General features: G+C 31.4%; 1 protein-coding gene across 9 annotated transcripts in view; it reads left to right on the top strand.

Moving 5' to 3' along the window:
* Positions 1 to 17480, top strand: part of LOC142358020 (uncharacterized) — a 137792-nt gene that overhangs the window by 104704 nt on the left and 15608 nt on the right. For all 9 annotated transcript variants that reach the window (XM_075409536.1, XM_075409503.1, XM_075409495.1 and 6 more), the window contains 3 exons: positions 7895 to 8271; positions 8878 to 8941; positions 10999 to 11233. In XM_075409536.1, the coding sequence (XP_075265651.1) occupies positions 7896 to 8271; positions 8878 to 8941; positions 10999 to 11233 (675 nt within the window). In that variant the 5' untranslated portion in view covers position 7895. The remainder of the gene's footprint in view (positions 1 to 7894; positions 8272 to 8877; positions 8942 to 10998; positions 11234 to 17480) is intronic.

Here is a 17480-nt window from a genome sequence, read left to right as displayed (position 1 = left end):
AAACCACGACAGACGCAAAAATCTTTGCGTAATATCTGATCAGAACCCTTTGATTTTCCATCAAATCCCACTATATATATATATATATATATATATATATATATATATATATATATATATATATATATATGTATATACATATATATATATATATATATATATAAATGTATATACATATATATATATGTATGTATATATATATATTTTTATATATATATATATATATATATATATTTATATATATATATATATATATATATATATATATATATATATGTATATATGAGAACTAAGTGTCCCATACGATTTAAGATTCAAACGTATAAATTTGAATTCAAAAGAATAGCGAATCCAAATTTTCCATTTTTATAAAGGCCATAATCACCTAATTAGTTTACCTAAATGTTTTATCTCATTGAAATTTGGGAGTCATTAGATAAATTATTAAAATTTAATCAATTTTGAAACAATCGTTTATAGTGTACAGAACGTATTACGAGTCAATTTTTCTCACTATTAGTTCTGAAACGGCAATTTTTTCTAGCTTTGACTACTTCCTTGCTATTAAATTAAGAAACGTACACCCTATAAATGTTGAAAAACAAACCTGTTGTTGACTGATTTTTCTGATGTTACTGATCTAGTCTCTAATGGTTACCCTCTTTTTATATTTTGAAAATTTGAAACTGTTGTGTCTTCTCCGACAAATCAGAGTTTTTCAAAACTTAGTAGACAAGCAAAATGATTCGCTGTGAAAAACCCGGTTTACTATGATTTTCATTAATAATAAAGGTTCAATAATTGTTCGTTATTTTTTATGAGTGTTATGTGAGAAGCTATTTCTCATTCAATGAGTGTTTTAATCAATCAATAGAATTCATTCAGCGTGACAGAGCATTTGAAACAAAGGGCATATGCTGATGTAATATGAAATCGTACAATCGAGGAAGAACCATTATTTTGTTAGAAAAAGGTTTTTCACATTATCTTTATTAATTTTGCTAGAACTATTACGGAAAGCAGTTTTTTTTACATTAAGTATTTTGAATTGCATTATTCCTTATTATTGTTTGTTAGTTTTTTTGCTAAATAAACAAGGAGGTGCAGTAATGTGCGGTCGCACATAATGTTGCGACCCGCTCATTTACATTTTTCACTTAATTGTCTACTAAATGAGGAAGAGATAAAAAGAATTAGTTTATCGTTCAATAAACCACCAAATGAATTAAACAATTTAATTTAGAGGGCCGATTAGACCTCTCATTAATGTGACTACCACAAAAGACGGCTATAAAGATCAAATAATTACAAATATTAATTAAAACCAAAACTTGTTGTGCATTTTTTTAAAGCAATTAATTACCAAAACAAAATGGCATCAGAAATAACCTATAATATCGGAGAAAAAACCTCTATTTCACTAGAAAATGATATGGCTTTTCTCTTCATTGCGATTTGGTCAAAAGTTGACATGAAAAGAGCAAAAGGGCGAAGTTTAAAAATACGTTGCATTTTTTGAATAAAAAATTAATGTTAAACTAATTAAAACCTTATGTATCAACTGAAATCACTGAGAGGTTAATTTGTAACTGCATAGAAAATGATTGACAACTTTCAGTATCCAGGATATGTCATACGACTACAAAAAAAACCGAAAAAAAGCAAAAATAAAAATTTCAAAACTTTCACGAAGCAGTGCCCCAGCCAATTAAAAAATAAGCTGTTCACTAGGAACATTAAAAATTTGTAATTGCATTTATTCAAATGGCGACAGAGCTGCCATTTTTGTGAAACTTTGAATAGGAAAAAAAAAGACTAAAGTTTGGGTTAATATGCAAGAATCACGAATATTTTATAAAAACTCGTAGTACCACACACAAAGACCATTTAAGGAAAATAAAACAATTATGAAGAGCAAATTGTAGTTCACTAGATAATGCATGTGATTTGATCTCTAAGTGATAAATTAACATAAATAGATGGGCAAAGCTCAAAAATCCATTGTCTTTTATTAAAAACAAGGATTTTCATGTTTTTCGTATAAATTATAAGCTTTCAAATAAAAGAATAAACAGTTTATCTTGCAACGTTTTAGAAAATCAATTACGCCAGTTACTATTGAGCGTAACTCCTAATTTAAATCACAAAATAACAATAAATAGAAGCAGAAATAAAAAATTTCACAATTTGCTTCACGAAACCACAGTGTTGAAGTCATTAATTTTATAAGATATTAACGGCGAGAAAATTAAACCTTAACTTGCTTCTCCTTTGAACATCGAGAAGTCTTTTTTGTAAAAAACTATCTTAAAGTGAGAGAAAAGAACCACAAACATTGAACAGTATTTAAAACCCACAAAACTCTTCTGAATGTATTGAAAGTATTTATTATGCCCTAAAGACGTCAATCAAATCGTTTAACGAACAGAGAAATTACGTTTGGTTCAACAAAAAATTAACAATATCTCTCAACAATAAGTCTATGTTACAAACATTATACCAAATTGGAGAACACTGAAAAGCGACCAAAATCAGAACAAAAAGGGAAAAGATTTTTTTCTTTTTTTTAGATTTTTAATATTTTTGATTAAAAAAATGAAGTAACAGTCAATAAAACGATTACCTAATTACTAATATCAGTTCGTTTGTTTATCTCTAGTTGGTCATTGAGATCTTTTATTACCCACTATTTATTGCATACAACAAAAAAATAACAACAAATACAGGACAAAAATAAAAAAACTACCAAAATCGGCAAGAGAACGATGCCGCAAACAAAGAAGCCGTTATTTAAGAAAAACCATCACAAAGAGTGGGTTGTGTCTTATATGGAAGACATTTCGACCTGTATTTACTCAGAATAAGCTAAAAATTGACAGAAGTGAGATAAAAAAATTGACAAGTTCAAAAATCTCTGAAATTTTCTTAAAGCCATTATATTCATTGCCATAAGCGACATTAAATAACAACCGAAAGCATTGTATTGTTCACCTACACCTCTTGAAGAAGCCATTTTGATCTTTGATCAGCTGCAATTTAAAATCAGACTGCGAAAAGAATAACAAATGAAGGCAAATCAAGAATCCAATTAGAATTTACTAAAACTCTTCTTCAAAGTCAAAAGCTGTCAGTTGTTTTCTGAAAACATATCTACTTCTGGCCTCAATTTCATTTAATTGGAAACTCTCACTAGTTGAGCAGTGGATTGAAAATTTTATCAGGTTTTAACATTAAAAAACAATAAAGGCAAAACATTTTGAAAAATAAAGGTTGCGCGCAAATTTAAAAGATTCTGATTGCAAGAGTCCATGATTAGATCAAACCTGTCCCTGATTTTGCTGCACGCCCAAATATCATCCCATTTTTTCCAAATATTTTGAATTAGATCGCTTTTTTACTTAAATATTTCAAAAATTAAGAAAACAATCATGCCTTTTGTATAATTATTGAGTTAAATTTGCAAAAATCGGCAAAATTTTAATTCTAGAAGACTTTTATAGAGCGCCTTATGTCAATTAACTCAAAGTTGTCAGGAATTTCTAGGTCTCTACTTTTGACAAATTCACTTAAAGTGGACCAGAAAAAGCAAATTTGCCGTTTTTGAGTAAAAATTTTTAAATTTTGAAAACTTTGTCAAAAATTCTAGCCAATAAAACTTTAATCAAACAATTCAGCAACCCTCTTATATCTTTAATCAAAACAATATTACTCTATTTTCAAAAACTTTAACATAGTTTTAATTGTATTAGGAAAGTTGAGCCTAAATTTAGCGGAAAATTATCTTTTTAATTCCATATTCTAGAATATACGAGCTTTCTATTCATACCACTCAGAACTCTCTACGATGAATATATCGATTGGTCAAAAATTGACTGAACAAAAAAACCATTTGAGTATATAGTTCCTCCCTCCCCACTAAAGTGGGGGTCGGAACAATAAAACCATGAAACTCACTTTCCCGGTGCTTAGCGATAGATCTTAATTGCTCAACTGTTAGTGGCAGCTATTTTTAAAATCTTTTGGTTTTCCGTTGATCACTGGCCATCATTTTCTATCGACCAATTTCGAAAATTTTGGGATGTCAGAGACAAATTTTGCTTGGTTATGTCTGAAACAAACTATGTCTGTTTCTGTCAACAAAATCTTAAGATGGCAAAACCAAGCAATACGATTTTAACTTTTGCTGGAATGCTAGTTGGTAGGCTAACAAAGTTTGAATGGCTTTCGACTCTTTGTCAAATATGATTCCATTTACTATTAATGAATTTTAAAGAGACATGATCAGATTTTCAAATATTCATGTTTTTTATTGAAGATCATCTTGAGAATCAAGTAATTCTTCTGAGCAAAATCGCCAAAATTTTTATTGTCGTATCAAATTCTTTCTACCGATTTCTTTTTTATTAAATACTCTTTCCGATGCCAAATTGTCTTTCTACAGAATTATTTGACACAATTTGTGATCCAAATTATATACATTAATTGCAGGAAAATTCCCAACGAAAATAATTTGAAAGTTGATTTATATTTAAAAATTGATTTTTGAATCTGGTCATCTCCATTGCACAATTTTGCTGCTCAATTGAATTATGTCTGACAATTATAAGTCCGATATTTTTATGTTAAAATTTTGTCTGGAATGTCATCATTTGAGAACTTTTAAACATGGAGCTTTTACAAAAAAAGACTTTCGTTGTCTTGTTTACTTGTTTCTGACAGTTTTTCATAACAGTTAAGTGCCGTGTATAGCTTAATGCAATAATCGTTCAATATTTTGTGCTAACTTCATCCGATGCCCTCTTTTAAAATTTTCAGCGTTTATAATAACATTTGAGTCCAGCTTTACAAATTTTTTGTTTTTTCCAAGTTGTCAAGTTTTTTTGTTAATTTGTTGTGGGGACAGACCAATCGATCTCAACACCTGTTGCTCATTTGTAATTAGTCATTAGGACGCAGAGGTATAACCAAATCGCCACGGGCAAATTTGTCCCATCTGTGTATCTCTTGTTCCTTTTTCCTATGTAAATACATTGAAACTGCAACAATATTGCAAAAAATCGATACTCTAGCAAAAACAGGCAAAATTGATGGGAATTGCGCCACCCTTGTTTGCAAAAGTGTCCAAAATTTAACCGCGAAAATGAGATACAAGCTAATCCTATTATTCGCGCGCTACATATCACGAATCTGTTCGAGTTATGGATCTCTATTTATGTATCTCGGTTTATGTTCGCACGCAACGTAACTCAATTTTGCACTGAATGTATCTAAATTTGGCACTGAATGTATCTACAATCTGCAAATCAGCCAAATTTAATGCCCCTTTTTGAGCCTGCAAAAATGGTTTAAAGTTTTATTAATTGATAGCAATTAAGTGATTAAAAGTAGTTTACAGGTCATTAATATACCATATCGTAACAACTTTCTGGTTTTTTTTAGCTTTTATTCAAGCGTCATCACTTTGAGTTAATTTGAAGAAAATTTGATATCTAAATTATTTTTCTAGGAAATCCCTCAGTTTCAATTTAGAGTAATGGAAAACAAAATTACAATTAACTGATATTCTTGATCTTCGCCTCACTATATTTTTATGGTTTTTCAGGCTTTTATGTGTTTTGAAGCTTCACTCTTTTTGGATAATTTTATGAAATGTGAAAAATAAAAGAATTTCTGAAACATCCCTTGGTTTCAGTTTAGGTAAAGGAAAATGAAATTATCATCAAATGAGATTTTTCATCGTCGCCTCACTACTTCCCTAAACTTGCAATCTGTAAAACAAGGGTTTTTCTTGTAGCAAGTTCAACACTCCTCTTGTTCGTCCATAACAATATAAAATTGGACAGAGGGAAATTTCGGTAAAACATCACATGTGAATTGATAACGTTTTTTGCTAAATATGATATAACGAGTGATTCCCAATCGCCATCAGCAGAATAATTTAGTAAATTGAGTTTTTCAATATCTGTTTCGTCTATGTACAGGTTTACAAGTGTCTAACATTTTTTTCTGATAATTTCTTCAATTCTTTGTCTATTTTTGATGTGTAATATTTTTTTTTCTGAAAAATTCCTCCATTCGGCTACTGCTTTCTGTGTCTTATTACAGGTGTAAAGGTGTCTATTAGCCTTTGACTCAATTTTATGTTGCCTCTAATTACAGATTCATAGGTGTCTATTATTGTTTTGCGTCTATATACATGTTTACAGCTGTCTATTAAGTTTTTCCGATCTATTCTCTTTTGCCCCCAGTGTTTTTTTTTTCACACGTTATAAATTATATATTTTATATATTGTTATATATATGTTATGAATTATCATGTAATAAATAGCACGTGCAACTTGCGGGCGTAAAAGATATAAGCCCACCATGCTGGGTGGATGGCAAAACAGAATAGATCCCTTTTTTCTGGAAAATCTCAATTCTGTTCTCTCTATATAAACGAATCTGATAAGCAAGAAATTCAGAGGCGATTTTTACAGATGCTTACAGATATATACAACAACGACCACAATTCAAAAAAAATTTATTTTGTAGCATTAATTCTGCCTTTAAATCAATTTAAAACCTTTAATAACTTTTGCTGTTTCATTTAATAAAGCTTCAGATCACTTTTGCATGCTCAATTAATGAGGCATTAAATCATTTTTGCATGTTCAAAAGTGCGCCTTTAATTAGGCTAAATTACGGATTAGCGATACACTTAAAGCGAAAAATAGATACCTAAAATGAGCAAAAAAGTGCTACAAGACACGTCACCTTTTTACAATTTTAAAGTATCTCATTTTCACAAAACTGACACAACGATTTTTGCAAAAAATAAGATACAAAGCTTGTCTCCTAATTTCGTTCAATTTATGTATCTATTTTTCGAGCGATTTTGACTAAGGGAGAAATTTTGGGGTATACCTCTGCGGCGTTATGGTTCTTAGAGTACAAGGTTTCATTTGCGTTCAAAAGTTATTTGTAATTATACATTTTTTTTCATCTGTTATAAATGTTGCTAGTGTTTGAAGTACTGGTACAGTTGAAGTTCTTGTGCTAAAAATTTTGCTTTTATTATTTCTTCTGATGCTGAAACGGAACTGTGTATCTGTTTGAATTTTCTTTGATAATCATTTTGATTTTGATATTGTTCTGCATGACAGCTCTAGCCTGGCAGTTGTGCCGTATGTTAAGTTTCCCTATGGTGTCAGCGGTTTAACATAACTGTTTAACAATCTTGTCAGGTTTTTTCCAGCTATCATATTTTACAGCTTACAAACAATCTACAAAAGTGTTTTTTTAACTCATTGTCAACGCGCTTTATGTGCTTTGCGCGGCTTACCGGCCTGTCTAGTGTCATTCGCAGATCATTTTAGGAACTTAAAATCTCCATAGTATTTTTACATTCATAAAAAAACTTGATTTTGGTTACATGTAGTTTTGAACTTTATGGTTCTTAATTTTGTCTGAGTTCATGGTAAGTTAACTAACTTCCAGTCGGTTTTCTGTCTTTGTTAGTGTTTTTTTATCCAAACTGTTAGATTTATCAAATTTTGATCTGATAGCGGTATCATCTGCATAAATAATTATATGCCAGTTAATGTGGTTAAATTTCAAATAATTGAGGTAGATATAATAAAAAGTAGAGGTCTCCTGGTACAAAAAACCTGTTTGTGGTTTTTCAAATCAGAGATTTTTAAAACTTGGCCCCTTAATCCATAATTTCTACACTTTCGCAAAAGTATTTGCTTATTTATAGTATCGAACTCTTTTCATAAATATCGAAACTTGTTTTGGTGAATTGTGAATAGTGAACCTAAAAAGTGGCACTTGAAACTTTTTGGTGGTTGTTTACTTGATATCGAGTTTATTTACTTTTCAAAGATGTGGCAATGTAATTAACTGTATTTAGAATGTGCATTGTCAAAATGATGGGTGGCAAACATCGAAGCAAGCAGCGAGGAGGTGGCCATTCATCGTCTTCTGTGACGTCACTGAGTGAGTTTGGTGACGTCATTCAGTGGAAGAGTCTATTGTGCACTTTACTGCTTTACACCACTCTAATCGCAGTTACATATTGCTCCATTGTGTCCTATGTCGAAAGACATCTCATCGTCAACTCAAAGTCCTCAACGTTTGCTGACTTTAATTCTGATGACGTCACGAATCATGATGATGACGATTATAATGGTGGTTCGAGCTTAGATCCACAAATTAGGGAAAATGAGGAACAAAAGGATGACGTTGATATAAAGACCTACAAACGGTCTTCTATTAGAGCAGAGCCAGGTAAGGAAAAGTTATGTGAAACGTCGAGATGAACAGTAGTTGGAACAATTTTATGCTGAGGTTCAAATTATAAGATTCAAATTGACATAAAACTACGGTACACATAATTTTCTTCATATAAGCTAATAACAACAAAAAAACAATTTTTTGCATGTTGGAAAAGGAAATAAATCCAAAAACTCCGTCGCTGGTTGCTGTCCGGGTTGCTCATCTTATAGAATTCTTAGTTGTCATAGTAGGTCATATATGATTCTTTGCAACCATACTATATGATTTGTATGATTTAGTAGTCATACAAGGATTATGTATGATTTTTTCAAGTGGTGCAAGGATCGTGCTAGGAAGTACACTATGTATTGTATGGCATCATGTATCCTGGTATGACTACTAAGCATACAGCGACGCGGATATCAATCGCTATTTATACTTGAATGCAAGCTTTTTTGAGGATATAATGTTTTCACACACTAGTGTTTCACACTGTTTCCAAATTAATCGCAATTGAGGCATTAAAATCCCAATTTTGCAATTGTAAGTATCACAGTTCAGCGAAGACTGGGAAGTTGAGGTCACTTCATGATAAAAAACAGGGAGTACTGTGTTTAGATTATGCTTCTCCATACCTGCACGATGGGGGTGGTGGTGTTGACTACTCATCTGATAAACCCAGGGAAGGGGATTGTTTCACTGTTTATCCCTTCCCCCTTTGAGCCTACCCTAGTGATGAGTGAATTTAAAACTTGCAAGAATTTTGCAAGCTGATTCAAAACTTGCAAGATTCTTGCAAGAATCTTGCAAGATATCAATCAAGGCAAAAAAAAACAAATCAGCTTGCAAATGTTATAGAAAACATTTTTGAAGCAAATTATTGTTTATTGAACAGATTACAAAACCAAAATCAATAAAAAAATTTTTCGCCCGCATTAAAAATCTTGCAAGAATGGTGCAAGTTTTTGAATTCTGGAAAATTTATTTGGGAATTTTTGGCAGCTAAAACTAACTGAAAACCAAATGAAATGACTGATATCAGAATTTTTGATCAGCAGAACTGAATCTAATTGACTTTTTTCGTGAACGCGTTTTGAATGTGAAATCTTGGACGAATCTTGCAAACTTCTTGCAAGATTTTGAATTCAAAAACAACTTTTCGGCAATTAATTAGAGACATCTTGAGCAAACCAAATCCGTCGTTTTTAAGATTAACTAACCTATTCTAGAAAACGACGACAACAAACACTTTCATTCATTCTCTCATTTTTTAATCAAAAAACTTATTTTAAAAAAAAACAACCAGTTGGAATATTTGGTTACTGATCCTATCGGTAATTGAGGATCTTTTTGCAGTCGTAAAGAATAATCTGATCGTTGTTAGGTCCAATTATCTTCCTAATTAGATTTAAGTGATCCTATTTGATCCCGTCAGTTGATAGCTATTGATGTTAATGTCCTTGAAGTTATTTCATTCGAAAAGTACTTGTTAGGTTTCGAAATTTCGTTTTTTGTTGTTTTTTTCATTCCATTTATAGTTTAGGCTCAGCATACAGAAAGTTAGCGTCAAATTTCTGATAAATCAAATGTTAATTCCGCCGTTGATCTTATGCTAAGTATTGTTTTTTCTAAGGACAAAGAGAAAACAACATTCGGCGTTTTTTCTGTATTTGATATTGCAAAGTACCACAATAAACTAATTGTACGAAGCGATATAATAATAATAATAATAATAATAATAATAATAATAATAATAATAATAATAATAATAATAAAAATAATAATAATAATAATAATAATAATAATAATAATAATAATAATAATAATAATAATAGTAATAATAATAATAATAATAATAATAATAATAATAATAATAATAATAATAATAATAATAATAATAATAATAATAATACTAATAATAATAATGAATTCAATCAAACATGGTTACAACCATCTTGGCAGTCCCCAGATTAGGGGAGAAAACAAGTTTCAGTAATTAAAATTTCTCGAAGACTTTCCATTCTGAAGGGTAACTTTTCTATTTGAATCTTTTCACTGCCTCCGCTTCCAAAAAGCGTGTCACTTCTCTTCGAAACTGACATGGATTTTTTGTGGTGAATAGTTAGAAAAACTGTGAAGTTGGGACAAAGAATTATTGAATCGGGCCACCCTTTAAAGTAATTATCTTTAAAACTTTTGTCCAAACAATCTCTTTTCTTGATTCTGAGTTTTTCCTGTCTTCATTTGTTATATGGTTACTAAATTCGCCTACTCAGAAGGTTTTTATGCTGTAAGTTAAAAGTTTTAAAAATAAAAATATTTTTCAAATGTTTCTTAATAGTATTGATTTAGTTTTATTTTCATTTGCGGTATTGTCAAATTGACAAATTGGGTCATTTAAGCTTTGTTTGGTTCCATAATCTTTGTGGAATCTTTAATCTTCGAAATTCAAAATTTTTCCAATTTTTGTGAAATCATGAAAATTTTGTTTGTGTTTTTTTTTCGAAACACGGAAAACAACCTGGCCTTTGCGCCGAGGTGGGAAATTGTTCCTTCTTCATGGTAGAGGTCTTCGGCGTCCAGAAAGTAAAATAGTGCTTGCTTTTGGTCTTGAATTACGTCCGATTAGTAACGCACACCTCGACCTGGGCAGCAATGAAAATGCGTGAATTTTGGCTTAAAGTAGTTTTTCCAATTTTGAACATTTAAGAACATACAAAGATTGAAACAATCGCACAGATCCACAGCCAACCAATCAAACTGCAGTGCCTTTACCTCCTACACAAGTGCCGTGTGTCTCTGCTTGGCATATATGCTATACGTTTGTGAGTCCTACTGCTGTCCAATGAGAAGGGCTCTGAGGGACAAAGTGGGACTGTCAAAGTGTCTGGGACTGTTGAGACAGTACAGTGAGAGTTACCCTATCATATGGTGGAGGGCTATTTGTTACCACTACGCCAGGAGGTCCAAACAGGTATGTGTAGAGATAAATATCTTCGTCAATATTGGTCTAAATCTGATTACGCTTGCACAATTTTGCGATATTTGGTTAATTACTGTTTTCAGCAATATTTTGTAGAAGCAGTTGTTGCGTTTATTTTTTTATGGCTATATTAGTTTTTGCATTGACTTGAGCTCATTTGGATGCGTCTCAAGCAGATAGGTTTTCCCGAGTTAAATATGCTCAGATCAATTTCCTGACATTTCTATGACCCATTTTAAGGAACTTATCTTCAGACCAGACTTTTCCCCTATTGCATGTGACAATTGGTCTGATGAAATAACTTCAGCTAAACCTTCTTCAGAGTGGCTGTGGAACAACTAAGTTTGTATTTGACAAAGTTATGAACATCTAATCTAATCGAGCATAATTACACTGCCTAGATATCGTTCTATTGTCTATTTTTAATCGTGACTCAAGAAACATTTTTGATGCTCCAATGGTACTGCTTTCCTGAAACAGAAGCAATGATTGAAGAACGTATTTGGGGAGAAAAATGAGACTAATGTTGACTTCCTTCTATTATATAGTTCAAACAAATTGAAAAACAAAATGGAGTAGTTTAATTTGTTGTTCTTTTAGCTTTCGATAGGGAGTAGGCAATTGGTGAAAAATCAAACCAACTAAATGTTGAGAGCAAACTTCTAATGAAAACAGAATGATGGGCAGTTTTCTCATAGTCCAAGAAGAACATTGATATCAATAGATTTGAAAATTGTGACAAACTTAATTCAAATAGTTTTCATATTTCACATGATTCTTTTTTGCTGATATTTACAAATAAAAATTTCAAATGAATTAAAGTTTTTGTATTTTTTCAATGAGAGAACTAAAGCACAAGCAAAAAGAGCCGCAGTAGTCATAGGGAACAAAGATAGTGTTTTCTAGACCCCAATCAATCAATTTTTTCAGCGATTGCTTTCCGTATAACCATATGTGCACTTTTATCAAAAAAGGCCAGTCTTAGTAATAAGGCACCAACAGCTAGTATAAAATTAGTAAAGATTTCTAACTTTTTAGGTATAACTTTCTGAAAAAATTGGAAGAAAATGCAAATTTTTCGAATTTTTCCACCACTTCTTTGCTATTTGCAATTGAATACCTTTTAATTTAATTGAAATGTACACGATTGGGATGTTACTCTCAAATATTTGAAATCTTTTATAAAGATTTAGAAATAAGTGCTACATTGTTTGGAAGCATATTTATATCAAGAATGTTCTTCTAATAGCTTGATCTTATTTTTAGCTAGTTTTTAAATTAATGTCTTTTCTTAAAAACAATAATTTGGTTCTGTTATACCACAATCTGTCATTTGATCGCCTGATCGCAAAAATAATTCGAAATGTAAATAAAGTTTACGGTTCTACTTCTTTTCATCCCGATTTATTTAACGCCCCATAATTAAGGCTGTATATAATCATCCCTCAGTCATTTAACCGCGCGATTTATTCACCCCGAAATCTGTTTAACACTGGAATCTTTTATCTAATTCGACGTCCAAAAGATCCAATAGCAAACCTAAAGTTCAAAGGAGTTAGATAACACAAAATTACTGACCTTTAAGAGTGCAGCATTGAACAGCTTGCATTTGTTGGAAATCGAAGAATAATGATGACATTTTATAGAGCAATGCCTTTCATCGAAAAAGAACTCTTGACAAGTCTGTCCTTTTTTATGTATTTTGGGAGGGAAATGAGACTTATGTTGACTTTCTTCTTTTATATAGTTTAAACGAAATGAAAAACAAAGTGGAGTAGTTTAAATTGTTGTTCTTTTGTTTTCGATAGAAAGAAGGCAATTGGTGAAAAAACAAATCAACTAAGTCTTGAGACTAAACTTCTAATGAAAGAGAATGTTGGGTAGTTTTCTCATAGTCCAAAAAGAACAATTATATCAACAGGTTTAAAAACTTTGACAAACTTATTTCAAAATTTTTTGATATTTCACATGATTCTTTTTTGCTTATAATTACAAAAATTTCAAATGAATTAACTTTTTGTATTTCTCCATTGAGAGAACTAAAGGACAGGCCAAAACAAGCAACAGCGGTCAAAGGAAACACAGATAGTGTTTATTTAGGCCCCAACTTTTCCAGCGATTGCTCTCCATATAACCATACGTGCACTGTTATAAAAAGTGGCCAATCTTTGTAATAAGGCAACAACAGGTAGTAAAAATTTCGCAAGTATTTCCTTTTTTAGGTATAACTCTCTGAAAAAATTGAAAGAAAATGCAAACTTTTTGAAATTTCCCAACACTTCTTTGCTATTTGCAATTGAATATCTTTTAATTTATTGAAATGTACACGATTGTGATGTTACTCGCAAATATTTAAAATCTTTTATAAAGGTTTATAGGATCTTTTCTGTTTGTTCCCCCCCAGCTTAGTGGGTGCATATTATTTGCAAACCCCAGACGCACGTGCAATATTTTTTCATAATGGTTTACTATGTAATGACACGTGCTCTGTCATTGGGGCAGCATAACGTACTGGGGGGCACAAACGGAAAATATCCGGTTTAGAAATAAGTGCTCCAGGAATTGGAAACATAATTAAAATAAGATTGTTTTTCTATAAGCTTGTGTTTGGCTTTACTTTTTTTTAAATAATGTCTATTGTTGGAGGCAGTTAATTGGTTCCTTAATACCAAAATCTGTCAATCGATCGCATGCTCGCAAAATTAATTCGAAATGTAATTAATATTTACATTTACGGTCCTTTAACCCCGCGATTTATTCTCCCCTAAATCGGTTGAACACCGAAGGTTTTTATCTATGTCGACGTACAAAAGATCAATTAGCAAAGCTAAAGTTCAAAGGAGTTATTGCAAAAAACTACTGACCTTCAAGATTGCAGCATTGAACAGCTTGCGTTTGTTTGAAGTCGAAGAATAATGATGAGACTTTATAGAGCAAGCCTTTCATCGAAAAAGAACTCTTGACAAATTTGTCCTCTTTTTTGTGTTTTTGGGAGATAATTGAGACTAATGTTGACTTCCTTCTTTTATATAGTTAAAACAAAATGAAAAACAAATTGGAGTAGTTTAAATTGTTGTTCTTTTACTTTCGATAGGAAGAAGGCAAATCAACAAATCAACTAAATCTTGAGACTAAACTTCTAATGAAAAAAGAATGTTGGGTAGTTTTCTCATAGTCCAAAAAGAACAATTATATCAACAGATTTAAAAACTTTGACAAACTTATTTCAAAAAATTTTGATATTTCACATGATTCTTTTTTGCTGATAACTACAAAAATTTCAAATGAATTAAATTTTTGTATTTCTCCATTGAGTGAACTAAAGGACAAGCCAAAACAAGCCACAGTGGTTATAAGCAACACAGATATTGTTTTTTAGACCCAAATCAATAATTTTTTCCAGCGATTGCTCTCCAAATAACCATATGTGCACTGTTATAAAAAGTGGCCAATCTTAGTAAAAAGGCAACAACAGTTAGTGAAAAATTCGCAAAAATTTCTTATTTTTTAGGTATAACTCTCTGAAAAAATTGGAAGAAAATGCAAACTTTTCGAATTTTTCCAACAGTTCTTTGCTGTTTGCAATTGAATATCTTTTAATTTAATTGAAATTTACACGATTGGGAGTTACTCTCAAATAATTGCAATCTTTCATAAAGGCTTAGAAATAAGTGCTACATTAATTGGAAGCATATTTATATCAAGAATGTTCTTCTAATAGCTTGATCTTGTTTTTAGCTAGTTTTTAAATTAATGTCTGTTCTTGGAGGCAATAATTTGCTTCTCTTATACCACAATCTGTCCTTCGATCGCCTGCTCGCAAAAGTAATTCGAAATGTCAATAAATTTACGGTTCTACTTCTTTTCATCCCGATTTATTTAACGCTCTATAGTTAACTCCGTATATAATCATCCCTCACTCATCTAACCGCGCAATTTACTCACCCCAAAATCTGTTTAACACTGGAGTCTTTTATCTAATTCGACGTCCAAAAATCCATTAGAAAACGTAAAAATCAAAAGAGTTAGATAACACAAAACTACTGACCTTCAAGAGTGCAGCATTGAACAGCTTGCGTTTGTTGGAAATCGAAGAATAATGATGAGATTTTATAGAGCAATGCCTTTCATCGAAAAAGAACTCTTGACAAGTCTGTCCTTTTTATGTATTTTGGGAGAAAATGAGATTAATGTTGACTTCCTTCTAATATATAGTTAAAACAAAATGAAAATCCAAGTGGAGTAGTTTAATTTGTTGTTCTTTTACTTTCGATAGGAAGAAGGCAATTGGTAAAAAATGAAATCTTTTAAATTTTGAGACTAAACTTGTAATAAAAAGGCAGTTTCGTCATATGTTGGTCACTTTTCTCATAGTCCAAAAAGATCAATTATATCAACAAAATTAAAAATTTTGACAAACTTATTCAAAAATTTTTTGATATTTCACATGATTCTTATTTGCTTTTAATTACAAATAAAAAATTCAAATAAATTAATCTTTTGTATTTCTCCATGGAGATAATTAAAGGACATTCCAAAACAAGCCACAGTAGTCATAAGGAACACAGATATTGTTCTTTAGACCCCCGTCAATTAATTTTTCCAGCGATTGCTCTCCATATAAACATATGTGCACTGTTATGAAAAGTGGCCAATCTTAGTAATAAGGCAAAAACAGGTAGTAAAAAATTCGCAAAGATTTTTTCTTTTTTAGGTATAACTCTTTGAAAAAATTGAAAGAAAATGCAAACTTTTTGATTTTTTCCACCACTTCTTTGCCGTTTGCTATTGAATATCTTTTACTCTATTTGAAATGTACAAGATCGGTTTGTTACTCTCAATTTTTTAATAAATTTTTAAAGTTTCAGAATTAAGTGCTACATGGTTTGGAAGCATTTGTAAAACAAAATTGTTTTTCTATTAGCCTGAGGTTGTCGTTTGTTAATTTCCCTCAGTCATTTAACCCCGCGGCTTATTCTTTCCGAAATCGGTTTGGCAACGAATATTTTTTTAATTATCTCGACGTCCAAAAGATAAATTAGCAAAGTTAAGTTGCAAAGGACTTAAATAACAAAAAACTACTGTCCTTCAAGATTGCGGCATTGAACAGCTTGCGTTTTTTTCAAATTGAAGAATAATGACTTTATTGAGCAAGGTCTTTGATGGAAAAGGAACACGACATGTTTGACCTCTTTTATGTTGCAATTTGATTTGAATCCAAAAAGTTCAAAAAGTGTCATAATCTAGATGAGAGAAGAACCGGTACTTTTCAAATGAAAAGAAAATAAGCTAAATTTTAAAACCTATTACTTTCTGAGCAGACACAAGTCAGCAATTCAAAGTGAAATTTAATCGCCTGTTTAACAGAATTTAGAGTGAAATCCAGTTTGATAATTTTGCTTGTGCCTACGCTGTGCAATTTTCATATATTAAAGTTGCGAAACTGATTTACTAATTAAGGGTCCCATCATAAGGTTAACGCATTGGATTAAATTCCCTAACGAGTCACGATATGAGGCTTCGACGTAACTCCACGAGGACGCAATGAGGGCACCAACTCAGAAATATTAGGATGGATTTCAATTTTAAATTAACACGAAAAGACACACAAAAATACTTTGAATACACAACTAAGTCGAACTCGGATTAGCCCTGAAAAACGAATGTCAGTTTCATCCCCGTAGATCTCAATCAAAGTCTGCATTTTTCCTTCGGAACTCTCATACTTCTTCTCTTTGGATTTTCTTTACCCGGATGAGGCGTTCAAATAATTAATTTCTGCACTGCAGCGTTTTTTTTGCAATTTAGCTAAAAATTTACAAACTTCGGTTTGGGATCAGCTGGACAAGGGTTGTACCCCATAAAGCCAGCCCTCAACAGAATTAGTTGTTCTGGCAATTCCTTCAATGGCTGCGTCTCTTTGATTCCAGGTTTTTAGGGGGATTATAGGAAGACGATTCAATGATGGAGACTTGATATCTAAGCTATCTAAGCCGATATATCTAAGCTGATATATTCAGCTATCTAAATGCTGTTAATCCGTCACATTAAATATTTCCTCGACAATCAATTCAAAAGATTTTTCTATTTCCTCTTTCCTTTCGAAAGCTAGAGCAGGGATCATTTTAGGTGTGTGGGCCACTTCATGATTTTCTGACACCAGCTTATTTGGTCCGTTCCCGAATGAACATAAATTTGGGGTTAAATGGAAATCGCAGACAGAATAATATCGAAGCTG

This window comes from Convolutriloba macropyga, chromosome 2 (assembly GCF_964194025.1).
Source record: "Convolutriloba macropyga chromosome 2, txConMacr16.3, whole genome shotgun sequence".
Classification (NCBI taxonomy): Eukaryota; Metazoa; Xenacoelomorpha; order Acoela; family Convolutidae; genus Convolutriloba; species Convolutriloba macropyga.
The sequence above is the reverse complement of the archived record's forward strand: the minus strand, read 5'-3'. Positions and strand labels throughout refer to the sequence as shown.